Source organism: Lacerta agilis, chromosome 13 (assembly GCF_009819535.1).
Source record: "Lacerta agilis isolate rLacAgi1 chromosome 13, rLacAgi1.pri, whole genome shotgun sequence".
NCBI lineage: Eukaryota > Metazoa > Chordata > Lepidosauria > Squamata > Lacertidae > Lacerta > Lacerta agilis.
In genome coordinates, this window is record NC_046324.1 from 15,491,678 (window position 1) to 15,503,684 (window position 12,007).

A 12,007-nucleotide genomic window follows, 5' to 3' on the forward strand; every position below is an offset into this window, starting at 1 on the left:
TGGCAGCAAACCACTAGAGGGCAGTTGAGCATAAGGAAATGTCGCAGTAAATTTCTGCTCTTGAAGTCCAAATCGGATTATATTGGCTTGCTTTGCCTTCCAGAATGGCCACCTAGCAGGTTTTCAAGTGCCTTGGCCAGGTTTTCAATATTTTTGATTTCTTTAGACCCACAAGATGGGAGTTTTGTGCGCTTCATCTCTGTTGTATACTTAAAATATCAATGGTGATTTTCAGTGTGTGAATTAGATTTGTACAAAGGAGCAGTGACTGAGTAAAAACCCCAGGCAGGGCTGTCATTTTAGATAAGAGCAGGCATATCCAACTCCAAAGAGACTGTGATCAACTCACGTTATAAAAATATTGGCTGTGGTCTACCCATTGTTATTGACAGGCGAAGTTGTTGAGCTTTTTTTTTTTTGGGGGGGGGGAGGTAAAGTTGTTGAGTTTTCTTTAGGGGAGCCAAATCTTTCTTTGGGAGAGGGGGAATCACTAAGCGTCTCGCGATCTACCACAGATGTACCTGTTGGACATGCCTGAGATGGAGGAACAGTTTGGACGGGTTTTCTGCCCTTAGTATTTCAGTCACTTGGGACCAAACTGCAGGATTGCTTACATTTCTGGTCTATAGGGCACATTGGTGAATATGCACCAATCACCCTTCCCTTTGTCTGAAATTGGTGTCTTCAGGATATATACTTCACTACCCAGACATGGAAAAACCAGAGGTGGCTTACAACACCTCTGTGCATGGGAATCTTGTGACCGTGAACAAAATAAATTAATTCAAATGGTACTGGTTAGGGATGGGTGAATCTGTTGACTTCAGTTTCTCTGTTTTTATTTTCAGTATTCTTTCCCGTTTTCCATATCAGTTTGAGGTTATTTTTACTCAACACTGTTTCAGTGTAAGTTTCTCCTAATGCAGTTTTGCCTAGTACATGGTTTTTTTTGCATAGCGATTTCCCCTAATGCAATGCATTTTCTATGTTAGTGAAAATATGCAAAAGAAAATGCACACTTTACCTCACTGTGTACATTTTTGTACACGTTATGTGGCTAGAGGACTGTATTGCAAAACTTGGAAGTGTGAATTTTAATGGGTGGCTATCTCGTTTTGGAAAGTGAAGATTCTTTGAGTTCACCTTTGATTTAAGAGAGCTTGTCAGCTTCTGTGTATGGAAGGGTTGTGTGTTTTTGTTTTATTTTGTGCTGTGCCTCAAATGGCAAAGTACCTTGGGCTGGTCCTGCTCATTTAAGAGGGACTGAATTATCATGTTCAAAGTCAGACTTTTTAGCCTGTAAAACAGGTGATGATGGAGCCTCTTCTGCCCAAGAAGCTGGAGAGCTGCTGACAGAATAGACATGGTACCTACACAAGGAGCCATTGTCTTCATTGCAAATGTCAGCACAGTTTCTCCTCGCTTTGTCATGGCCTCTCCATTGTGGAAAGGAGAGGGAGCTTAACAAACAACCTGGATAAGTCAAGGTTCTGGATCTGAAGGGTTAATAAGGGCCTCCTGCCACGGAGGGTTGTGGCAGTAAAGGGAAATAGTATCATGGTGGGATTACTGATGCTACGCACCTTTGGGTTAGGGTCTAAGTGACATGACACCATCCACAGACTGATAATATGCATTATGCTGGCAGGTGTAGATCAATTGTTTGTGGGTGATGATGGTCTGTGCTATCAGTTCATTGTGATAAAATAATCCAACACAAGTAAACGGCACACACACATGAAAGAGTTGCATTGAAATTTTATTCCAATAAATGTGTATTCCAAACAACTAAATGTTAATTAAGTTGTAAGCGAAAACATTTGGAAGTAACATTCCAAGAGTTTTTGTCCTCATACAAAACAGGCTGCCAGGGGAAGTACCACATTCTGCAGCCCTTTGAAGTTTTCAAGTGCAAAGCAGATTAGCTGAAGAAACATTTCCATGACCTTACCCTATTGTACAATTCCCCCCCCCCCATAACAACATTTATCTCTTCAGCTTTAATCTTCTTTGTGCCTTTTGCAATAAATTAATAGAAAATTAAATCTTTTTCAGCAGGAGCTTTTAAGAAAATATACAAAACACTATACATCTAGTTCCGAAAAAGGACCAGCTATTTCGGGTAGAATACTTGGAGTGACGAACACACACATAACACACAACCTTCCCCAAGGCTCTCGGAAAGCAGTATTTCTACAATGCAACCTTTGAAAAGCAATTTTACAGATTGTGAATGGTCAGTTGCTAGTAGAGACCATTCAAACTTCAATCAGTCACTCAATTAAAAAAGAGCACCCAATGAAGGCAATTTGTTGATGACCCACAAATATTTTCTCCTCCCTTTTCAATTCTTTTTTAAAAAAAACTTTCTGGGTGACAGCTTCACTTCTGAAGCAGTTACATATTGGCAGGGTGAGGGGACATACTTTGATGTGCTTTTATTAATAAAAAAGTGGCTGGTAGCAGGAAGCCCAAGCACAATTTTTTCTTTGAGAAACTGATAACATTTGTCCTTCAAAAGCTGGTCCTTCGGCACAGTGATTTGGTCCTTTGTCACAAGAGACTCTTTGTGAAGATCAGGCAACCTCTGCAATAGCCTGAACAACTGCGGCATTCAGGTAATCGCTGATGCACAGGCAGAGATAGGATATCAGTCGGTGCTTATGAAATGTGCTGCTGACAGTGAACGCCAGCACACCAGAAAGTTTGTGAGGAGATCAACAAAGCATTTTCAGTTTTTGCCATTGTGTCTGATACTGACTTCTGCTTACATTTTCATATATACATAGCCAGGAGCTCAACTTAGAAGTGCATGTTTTTTCCTGAGTAGATGTCGGAAAGATGAGACCGGAGAAGGAACACTTTGTACATTTCTACTGATTCAAAACCTGAGACTCCTACGGACAGACACGAAGGAGACTATTGCAGTACACCAAGGCAACATGATGTGAAATCAAACCTTTCTTATCACAAATACGCTTGTGAGAGGAACAGACCTATTACTAACTGTATCCTGGACTGCCTACGGAATGTTGGTTGCCTGATGTGGCCATTTAACCCATTCACAATAAGGTTTCTTCTATGTACATCATCAAAATATACTACATCTTGAGCACACCATGTGCCTCAATGCATTTTCATTGAGGGCGTGCTAATGAGCAGGAACATACAATGCTGGTCACTTTCTCACAGTTTCATTTTCTTTACCACTGGAACTGGCAGAGCTTGGAAAATTCTCACTGCTTCGTCATCCGTCTTCAGCGTAACCCAGAAGGGCCGGAAGCTGCCCTTATATCCAACGAAACCCATTTTATCTGAACGAAAGGGAAAAAAGGATAGTTGAGAACCTCCAAATGACTGCTTTGGAACCAGCGAGAAGGGAGGCAACCATGGACATAATTTTAAGTGGTGCCGAGAACCTGGTGTATGATACAAGTGTTCTTGAACCAATTGGGAACCGTGATCATGGTGCTATCAAATACAACGTGTCTGTAAGTGGACAGCTGCCAAGGAAGTCCAACATAGTCACCTTTGACTTCAAAAGGGGAGGCTTCTCAAAAAATGAAGGTACTGGTTAAAAAAAAAAGGAATTTGAATGATAAAGTCAGGGGGTGAGTTCTCTCCAGAATGTTTGGAGAATGCTTAAAACCACAATAATGGAAGCTCGGCTAGAATGTATAATGCAGATCAGGAAAGATCCCACCAAGGGCAAGAGGATACAGGCATGGCTAAGGAACAGAGGCAAAGAAGCTATTCGAAGCCTCTCTTGGAAAACTGAAGTCTTGCCCCAATGAGAAGAACCCAAACTTTGGCAACAAAAATGCAAGCACGGTTGGGTATGCAAAGAAATAATTCTGAGGATCATTAAATAAACAACAACAACCCAATTTCAGAGTGCCATTCCAACACAAAAGCCCAAAGGTGTGCTGCCTGTTTCGTTAAAGGAGGTATTATCCCTTCCTAAAAATTATTTTGCTTTTTGAGGTACTGTTCTCTCCCCATGAATTCCCTAAGCCTTCGCATCTTGAAAATCAATGGCAATACAGCAGCTCAGATCTGCTGAGCCTGAAATCTGAAGTGGTAAAACACTTCCTCTAGCCCACTGTCCCCAACTGTTGAACTACAACTCCCATCATCCCCAGCCCAGTGGTCAAGGATGATCACCTGGGGAGCAAAGATTGAAGAACACAGTAAACTGAAACGCTCAACACTTTTGAACATCCTTATTAATTCTTGGAAATGTAACTATAACAAAGGTTATTTTATAAAATAGCTATTCACCTTTCAATTTAAAGCCCCTCTGTGCTCCAAGTTTCTCCAGGACGGTAGTCCACGGACCTCTTGAAACGAACCTTCCTTTAGATGTCATCACCACTATAGAACTGCAGGAGACAAAGGTATCCATAAACCATCTATTCTTCCACTGAGTGATTTAATTTGGTAAAAGCTACCAGTTGTGCAACTCTGGGGTGCTGGTCCCTGTATTAATCCAATCATGTCTCGCCAGGCATGCATAATTTATTCTGAAGATTAGCAAGTACATCCAATTAGGTCACCTTACATCTGTTATCAGAAATGGTTGGTACGTATAATGTTTGCAGGAGCAATGAGAAAATCACATGGGTGCTATACGACAGCATGTGGCTTGTTAGGCTACATCTACAACCACTAGGTTTTCCAGCTGTTCCATACATCCCAAGAATGTTTAGTCCATATGTGCCAGAACACAGACTTAGTTAATTTCCCCTCCCCCCCAAAAAATATATATCTGGATACATTTTGCCTTGATACAGCAAATGCCTACCCAATACCGTATCAAAAAGCATAACTCACATTGAATTTGTAAACTGCATTGAGGTGAGGTTTATTTTATCCCCCCCCCCCAGTAACAGTAGGTAAATTTTATTAAATGAGGGTTAGTGCAGAGTGGGTTTTCCCACACCTATCTTTAACATTGATCGGGGTGGGGCAATTTCCACTCTCAAATCAAGTCCTTTTTCTGGTTCATGTCTGTTTTGTATGTACTGTATCGATAAATATGTTGCATCCTGTTTTTGTGTTACTCTGCACAGATTTATTTTTGTGGGGAATCGCAAGATTTGTATGAATTTTACCCCAGAGTAAATATTGGGGGGCATATTTTGAGCCAAGAGCTATGCCACAAAATTCGGTGCAAAACCCCAAAGAAGAACTTCATTCTGATCCACGTATTAGTCTGAGGAGTGCAAATCAGGCTGGTTTGCTTAAAAATGCAGACTGAACTAAGTCCTTGAACATCCCTAACTCACTTTAGAGTGAATTCTGCTTCACAGTATAGCCAGGGTCTGGGTGGGAAAATGTGTTCATTTAAAAAACATTTTCCACACTAACTTTCTGAAACCATCATGGCTTCCATTTTGCCATGAGGGTGCTGGCCCTGTAGCAAGAAAAGCATGCATGAGTTGATGGGCACAGACCACACCACTTCCCATAATCCATTGCCCATTATTTCTGCTGAGTGCTCCATCTTTCAGAATATTATTATTATTATTATTATTATTATTATTATTATTATTATTATTATTATTTTGCTTTCACATGCAAGCTTGAACCGGTTAAGATGTTCAAGCCTTCCTATAATTAGTTATTTTCACTCTCTCTCTCTCTCTTCCTGGCCAGCAACGCCAGAACGTTTGGGTCCCTGTTCTGTACTGACTTTGTGTAGCCCGGGGTTGTTAACCTGGTCCCTACCGCCCACTAGTGGGAGTTTCAGGATTCTAGGTGGGCAGTAGGGGGTTCAACGGTACAAGCTGAATCCTCAAGCACTGGTGGGCATTAAGGAAATTTTACCATCAGGAAAGATGCATTAGTGGACAGTAGGTATAAAAAGGTTGACTACCCCTGGTGTAGCCATTCACTGTCTCTCTGCATACTCGCCAATGATGGTTTGGCTTGAGGAGTGCTAATCACCTGCTTTTATCCAGAACTCCACCGCTCTCCTCACCCGCTGTGTTTCAGTCTCTGCCTCTCCACCCTTCCGGTCCAGAAAATGTAGAATTATGTTGTTAAAGCTGACAACATAGAACACTGAGCACCATATACATAGCACACTAATATAAGGAGCCACCTGCACAGTTCAAGGTATTACATGTAAGGTTCCAGTAAGAGACACACTCTCCTCAACACCTTTTGGCCCGCAAGTGGTTGGATATGGATCTGGATCCAAGGCACAAGGGGCAAAGAGCTTCCATCGAAGTTTGTTGCAGGACCTTTATTTATTTATTTTTAAAAAAAATGTTGCTCAAAGATTTTATCTACTTTTCCTGAACTTGAATGCCCTCATTTCCTATTAACTTACTTTTCCCGAATGTTATGGACATAGTTGATCATCTGTGCTGGGATTCCTTGTAGAACTGAGTTTTTGAAACTCATCCGGTCAACAACTCTCCCATCATGCCCATTGATCACAACTACTTGGATACCATCTTCGGAGAGATAAAACTTCCTGCCGTCAACCTGGGGAACAAATCAGTTCTTGCTGTTATCAGGGAGACCAGAGCAGTAACAGCTGATAATTCTGGATTTTCAGAAATAGAGGTTGGTTTGAAATATCGTGTAGGAAAGAAAGAAAAGAAAAAGAGAGGCAGACCTCGAAATACGAAAAAAATTGCAAACTTTTACATTTAACTTTGTGTTGCTGATTTAAGGTGCAGCACTGGAAATAAGTCAAAATATATGTATTTCACACACCCCTTTCCCATATGTATTAAGCACCTGGAAACACTGATGAAAAGGGGGCAGGGAAATGAAATATAAAGTATCTACCAACCCCATAAAAACTTATTTTTGAACAAGTAATGCTCAAAAGTATTGCTAGAAAATGATGTGGCAAAACAGGCTGGTGAGGTATCCCAACAGACCAAAGAACTGAGTAATGATGGAATATTAAAAACTTACAGTATATTCCCCCCCCCTTTGATTCTAAGGCAGTCTTGTTGGGCATTAGGATAAGAAAGCAACAAACCGGCAGCAAGCTGATTGCTGCTATGAAAATAAGACTGGTTCCAAATTGCAGCAAAATGTTAAAAAAAAAACAATATTTATACCAACCAAGGAGCATGTGATCACGTATAAAATCAAACATCAAAGTCCAGCTTTAATTATGACTTGGTAGAAAATTAAGCCCAATTCTCAATACTGTATCAACTTGCCTTTCTAGTCATACGAAATCCATTCAGATTCTGTTCAACAGTACTTTAAAAGAATTCAGGAACAAATACAGATTCTTCCAGATAAGCCTTTGTTAGATCTGTTAGTTTGCTCAATTATTTCAAGTTTCTTTCATCAACTGTATTTTATATATATTATTACAAATTGTGTCCCATAGAAGACGACTTTTGGCTATGTTAAAATATAATGAAAAGTTTCTAAAACATAAGAGAGTGTTAAAAATACTCAAGAGCAAAGAGACTTACTGAGATATACGCAAAATCATCCCTGAGATGGAAGTATTTGGTCTTGTAGCTGTCCAGCTTCAGTTCTACAAAATGGTCCTTGTTCTGTTTTAAAACAGAAAATAAAGTTGGTATTTCAATTGACTTTCAAAACCTTTCTTTTAGACATGCATTCTTTCAAACACACATTTATTTTGGGAGTTTCATGAACACATTTTGTGGTTCAGTTCAAATGCCTCAAAATGTTATTTTAAACAGGGTACCCCCAGTTCATGTCTTGCCAGGAATTTAACTCGTCAGCAATTTTTGGGGAGTCTTATGTGGTAAAGGTAAAGGGACCCCTGACCATTAGGTCCAGTCGTGTCCGACTGGGGTTGCGGCGCTCATCTCGCGTTACTGGCCGAGGGAGCCGGCATACAGCTTCCGGGTCATGTGGCCAGCATGACGAAGCCGCTTCTGGTGAACCAGAGCAGCGCACGGAAACGCCGTTTACCTTCCCGCCGGAGCAGTACCTATTTATCTACTTGCACTTTGCCATGCTTTCAAACTGCTAAGTGGGCAGGAGCTGGGACTGAGTAATGGGAGCTCACTCCGTCGCGGGGATTTGAACCGCTAGCCTTCTGATCAGCAAGCCCTAGACTCTGTGGTTTAACCCACAGCGTCACCCGTGTCCCACGTCTTATGTGGAATGATCTACAAATCTGATAAGGGACATTCAGAATGCCTGGGGGCAAATGGAGAGCATTCTGGACCCCCTCTTGCAATAGCTTCTGACAGCCAGTGGAGGAGAGCTGTTGTACACTGCTCCCCCTACCCTGAGAGTATAATTCCAGGTCTCCCCCAGACCCTTAAAAAAGTAGCGCACAGCAAAGATGAAACCCTGGAGAGCTGCTGCCAGCCAGTGTAGCCAATATTACACTAGGTGGACTAATGGTCCAATTCAGTACATAGCAGCTACCTAGTTTCTCAATAGGAATGTTGACTTTCCACTTTGGGCAAAATAGACTGTCCATAAAATGGGACTGAAGTATGTTTGATGAGCTTCCAGAAGGAAAATTATCCAAGTATTCCAATTACTGGTAATTGGAAACAAAGACCCAGGAAAATGGCAACAGTAAATCAGCTACTTTACCAGGTGTGTGCTTGGCAACTTTTTGGGCATTGGCACATCCACCGAAGGTTGCTCCTCATATTTGGGGTAGGCTCTCGCTTGGCAGTCGCTGGACCCTGCTTTCCTGGGGATGTTGGCTTTGATCCTGATTCGCTCGCAACCTCTGACGGAGCAGAAGGCAAATGGCTCCTTTTCGTGCTGAGCCTTTAACTTGAGAAACAGCAACCTATGGGGAAAGATGGAAGAGCTGTGAGCGTCTGTGACGCTGCCGTAGCTGGAACGGAACAAAGCTCATCCTGGAAATGGCAGGTATTAAACCCTTCCACTGCACCATTAAAGCACATTGCTATTGCCAAAGAATCCTGGGAACTGGTTTGTTAAGGGTGTTGGAACTGTATCTCTGGAAGGGGGAAATCTTTTTTTTGGGGGGAGGGAGCTTTATATGCGCATTGGGTGTGCTTTAAATGAATGATGTGGCCCATTGATACAAGCATTTCTATACATCCATCCCAGGCAGGTGCTCTCCTACACATCATTCTCACTTCCAGGTGCAACCACTACATACTATTAGAGGCTGCTCAAGAAATTTGACATATACAAGTATCTGAAGAAGTGTGCATGCACACGAAAGCTCATACCAAGAACAAACTTAGTTGGTCTCTAAGGTGCTACTGGAAGGCATTTTTTTTATTTTGTAAGACAAGACTTAACCAGCTTGGCGCCCTCCAGCTGTTTTGGACAAAATCTCCCAGCCGACACCCAGTCCCTTCACTGCCACCGATGCCCAGCTTTTTCTTTTCAAAACTTTTGGGTGTCGGGGCTGATCTTCTATTTATCTAATCTTTAGTGTTACAGTCAATGACATCCACTTTTCCATGCTACCACTGCAACCTGCTTGCTTTAAACAAAAAAACAAAAAAGCACTTTTTGGACAGCTTGGCATGATGCAAAGTTCTCCAGCAGCCAAAGCTCCAGCTTTCTCCCGTTTTCATTTCCTCCAAGTGGCCCCAGGCCCCATGTAGGCAACAAAGACATTTTAAGGAAATGAACAAAGCAGGTGGCTGAAGACCAGCAGGCACAGTGATCTGCCACGCACACTGCAGCTCACTGCTATTGCCAGCACCCCATTAGCCGGCTGCTCAGCTACCACTGGTTCCCTGCTGCCAGCCCGATGGTCCAGATGTAACAAAGCAACTGGGCACTTAGCTTCTGCAGTGGGGCCACAGTTCAGTAGTGGAGCTTTGCACTGCACACAGAAGGTCCCAGGTTAAATCCCTGGCAGCATCTCCAGGTCAGCCCCAGAACGATTCCCTGCCCGAAAGCCATGGAGAGCTGCTGCCAGTCAGTGTAGACAGTACTGAACTAGAGGGGCCAATGGCAAACCCTCCAAGGGTCCCTATTTTCCAGGGACAGTTCCGTATTTACAGAAGCCATTCCGGTTTCTGATTTGATCCTGGAATGTCCTGCTTTTCCTTAGGACGTCCCTATTTTCATCAGAGAAATGTTGGAGGGTCTGGAGTTATGTGACCCCTGAGCCAAGGAGATAAGTAACAATACAACCTTTAGAAGTCATCTGAAGGTAGCCCTGTTTAGGGCAGTTTTTAAAAATGTTTTATTGTGTTTTTATATATTTGGATTGGAAGCCACCCAGAGTGGCTGGGGCAAACCTAGTCAAATGGGCAGGGAATAATAAAAATAATGGAACAGGAAGTCCCTATTTTAATCGGAGAAATTTGGATGGTATGCAATGGTCTGATTCTGTATAAGTGTCCTATGCACTTAGGCCCCATTATTTTAAAAACGGGGTACAAAGGAAATCGTGGCTACAGTGGTTAGTAGCCATAATGGGTATGCTCCACTTCCATTGTCAGAAGTAGTGTGTCTCTGAATTGCTGGGAATCACAAGCAGCGTATATATAGCACTGTTGTGCTCAAGTTCTCTTCATGGGCTTCCCATTGGGTCATCTGGCTGGCTCTTGTGAGCCCAGAATGCTGGACTCTGTCATCGGGCTGATCCCCAATTTACGTTCTTATGCAAATTAACCATTCCATATGACAAGGTGGTCAAAACACTGCCACAAGTTAAGAGGGACCCAAAATGGCATGGCGTTACTTGTTGAAGAGGAATGATCACCAAAGATGGAGAAATTGCCACCAGAGCTGAATCTGAGAGATGGCATATAGACTAGACACGAGGATGTCATTTGTGCATCCATTTAAAACAACCCTTCACCCAACGCATCTCTGCAATGCTCCAAAGCAATTCTGTGCTTCAGAGAGCTTTAGGACACGGGACATGCTTGCTCTTTCCTTACCCAGTGTCCTCATCCCAATAGTAGTATCCCTTGGAAGCATATCGATACTCAAGCTTGTCCATCTCATGAGCCTGGTAGAATGTCCCTGTTTTGCTGGTTTTCTTCAAAAGGCGATCGTGGATGTCGGAGAGAATGGAAAATGTCGTCCCTTTAGGATAGCAAAGCCCAACTTGGATCCAATCATTCCTAAAATGATAATAATGATAATGATGATGATTGCAACAATATCAACCCCAAGCTCTATGACTATGATTTTTCTGGAACATGTTGCAAGTCAAATCCCACTCAAAAATAAATACATTTACTTCCAAACTGGCTAAAAAAAATTCAAAGAGGGCCAGATTTGATGGAAGTGAGCTTTTTTTTTTAGGATTGAAGTTGTTGAGCTTTTTAGGATTGAAGTTGCTTTTTTTAAGGATTTTACCCCAGGACATATACTGCCACGGGTCCCAGATTGAATCAACTGGCGGGCTAAATTAGACCCCCAAAACGGACTTTGGACATGCCTGGGCTAAATGTTTACATGTTGGGCAGAGTCGATTCCAAAGAATCTAAAAATCCCTTACAGCAATACAGAGTAATGGCTCTGTGGCGAGCCACCACCTTCTGAGTCAGGGATTAACTTGGCCCACGCAGTGCCTCGAATATTTATCGCATGACTTCTTTACATCCATTCTAAGGGGACTTGGATGTTTAGGTGAGAAGATGGTAAAACTTGCAGAGGGTTTCCTGGAACAATGATGTCAGGCCTGGAAGAATGCAATGGCTATTATAACATCACCATCACACACACAACCCTCCTGGCTTTCTTTAGCAACTTGAAGCTATATTCCTGGATCGAAATGCTGTTTTTTTTTTTAAACAGGCCACACACTCACTTGTTGAAGTTAATGAGCCAGATAGCCAGTTCCTCGGGAGCCGTCCTGTCCCAATGGATGGTGTAGCCCTTTTGTAGAGTGATCACAGGCTGATATTGCTGGTAGTGGGCACTCTTACTCAGAGCCCCCTCCAAGTACAGAGGATGTCCGTAATGGTCGTTTTTTATTATTTTCATTCTCAGGTTGGCTGATTTGTAGGCTTGGATGTACACCTGAAGTCAAAGCAACGCAAAACTTACTTCCTTTTAAAGAGCTTTAAGGGATATAGCG

General features: G+C 42.4%; 1 protein-coding gene across 1 annotated transcript in view; it reads right to left on the bottom strand.

Annotated features, from left to right (window-relative positions):
- Positions 1 to 1,741: 1,741 nt before the first annotated feature.
- CEMIP (cell migration inducing hyaluronidase 1) overlaps positions 1,742 to 12,007 on the bottom strand; it is a 160,571-nt gene continuing 150,305 nt past the window's right edge. The window contains exons 23-29 of the mRNA XM_033167983.1: positions 11,738 to 11,949; positions 10,860 to 11,045; positions 8,566 to 8,770; positions 7,455 to 7,538; positions 6,338 to 6,495; positions 4,282 to 4,382; positions 1,742 to 3,314 (exon numbers count right to left, since the gene is read on the bottom strand). Coding sequence (XP_033023874.1) covers positions 3,187 to 3,314; positions 4,282 to 4,382; positions 6,338 to 6,495; positions 7,455 to 7,538; positions 8,566 to 8,770; positions 10,860 to 11,045; positions 11,738 to 11,949 — 1,074 coding nt within the window. The 3' untranslated portion in view covers positions 1,742 to 3,186. The remainder of the gene's footprint in view (positions 3,315 to 4,281; positions 4,383 to 6,337; positions 6,496 to 7,454; positions 7,539 to 8,565; positions 8,771 to 10,859; positions 11,046 to 11,737; positions 11,950 to 12,007) is intronic.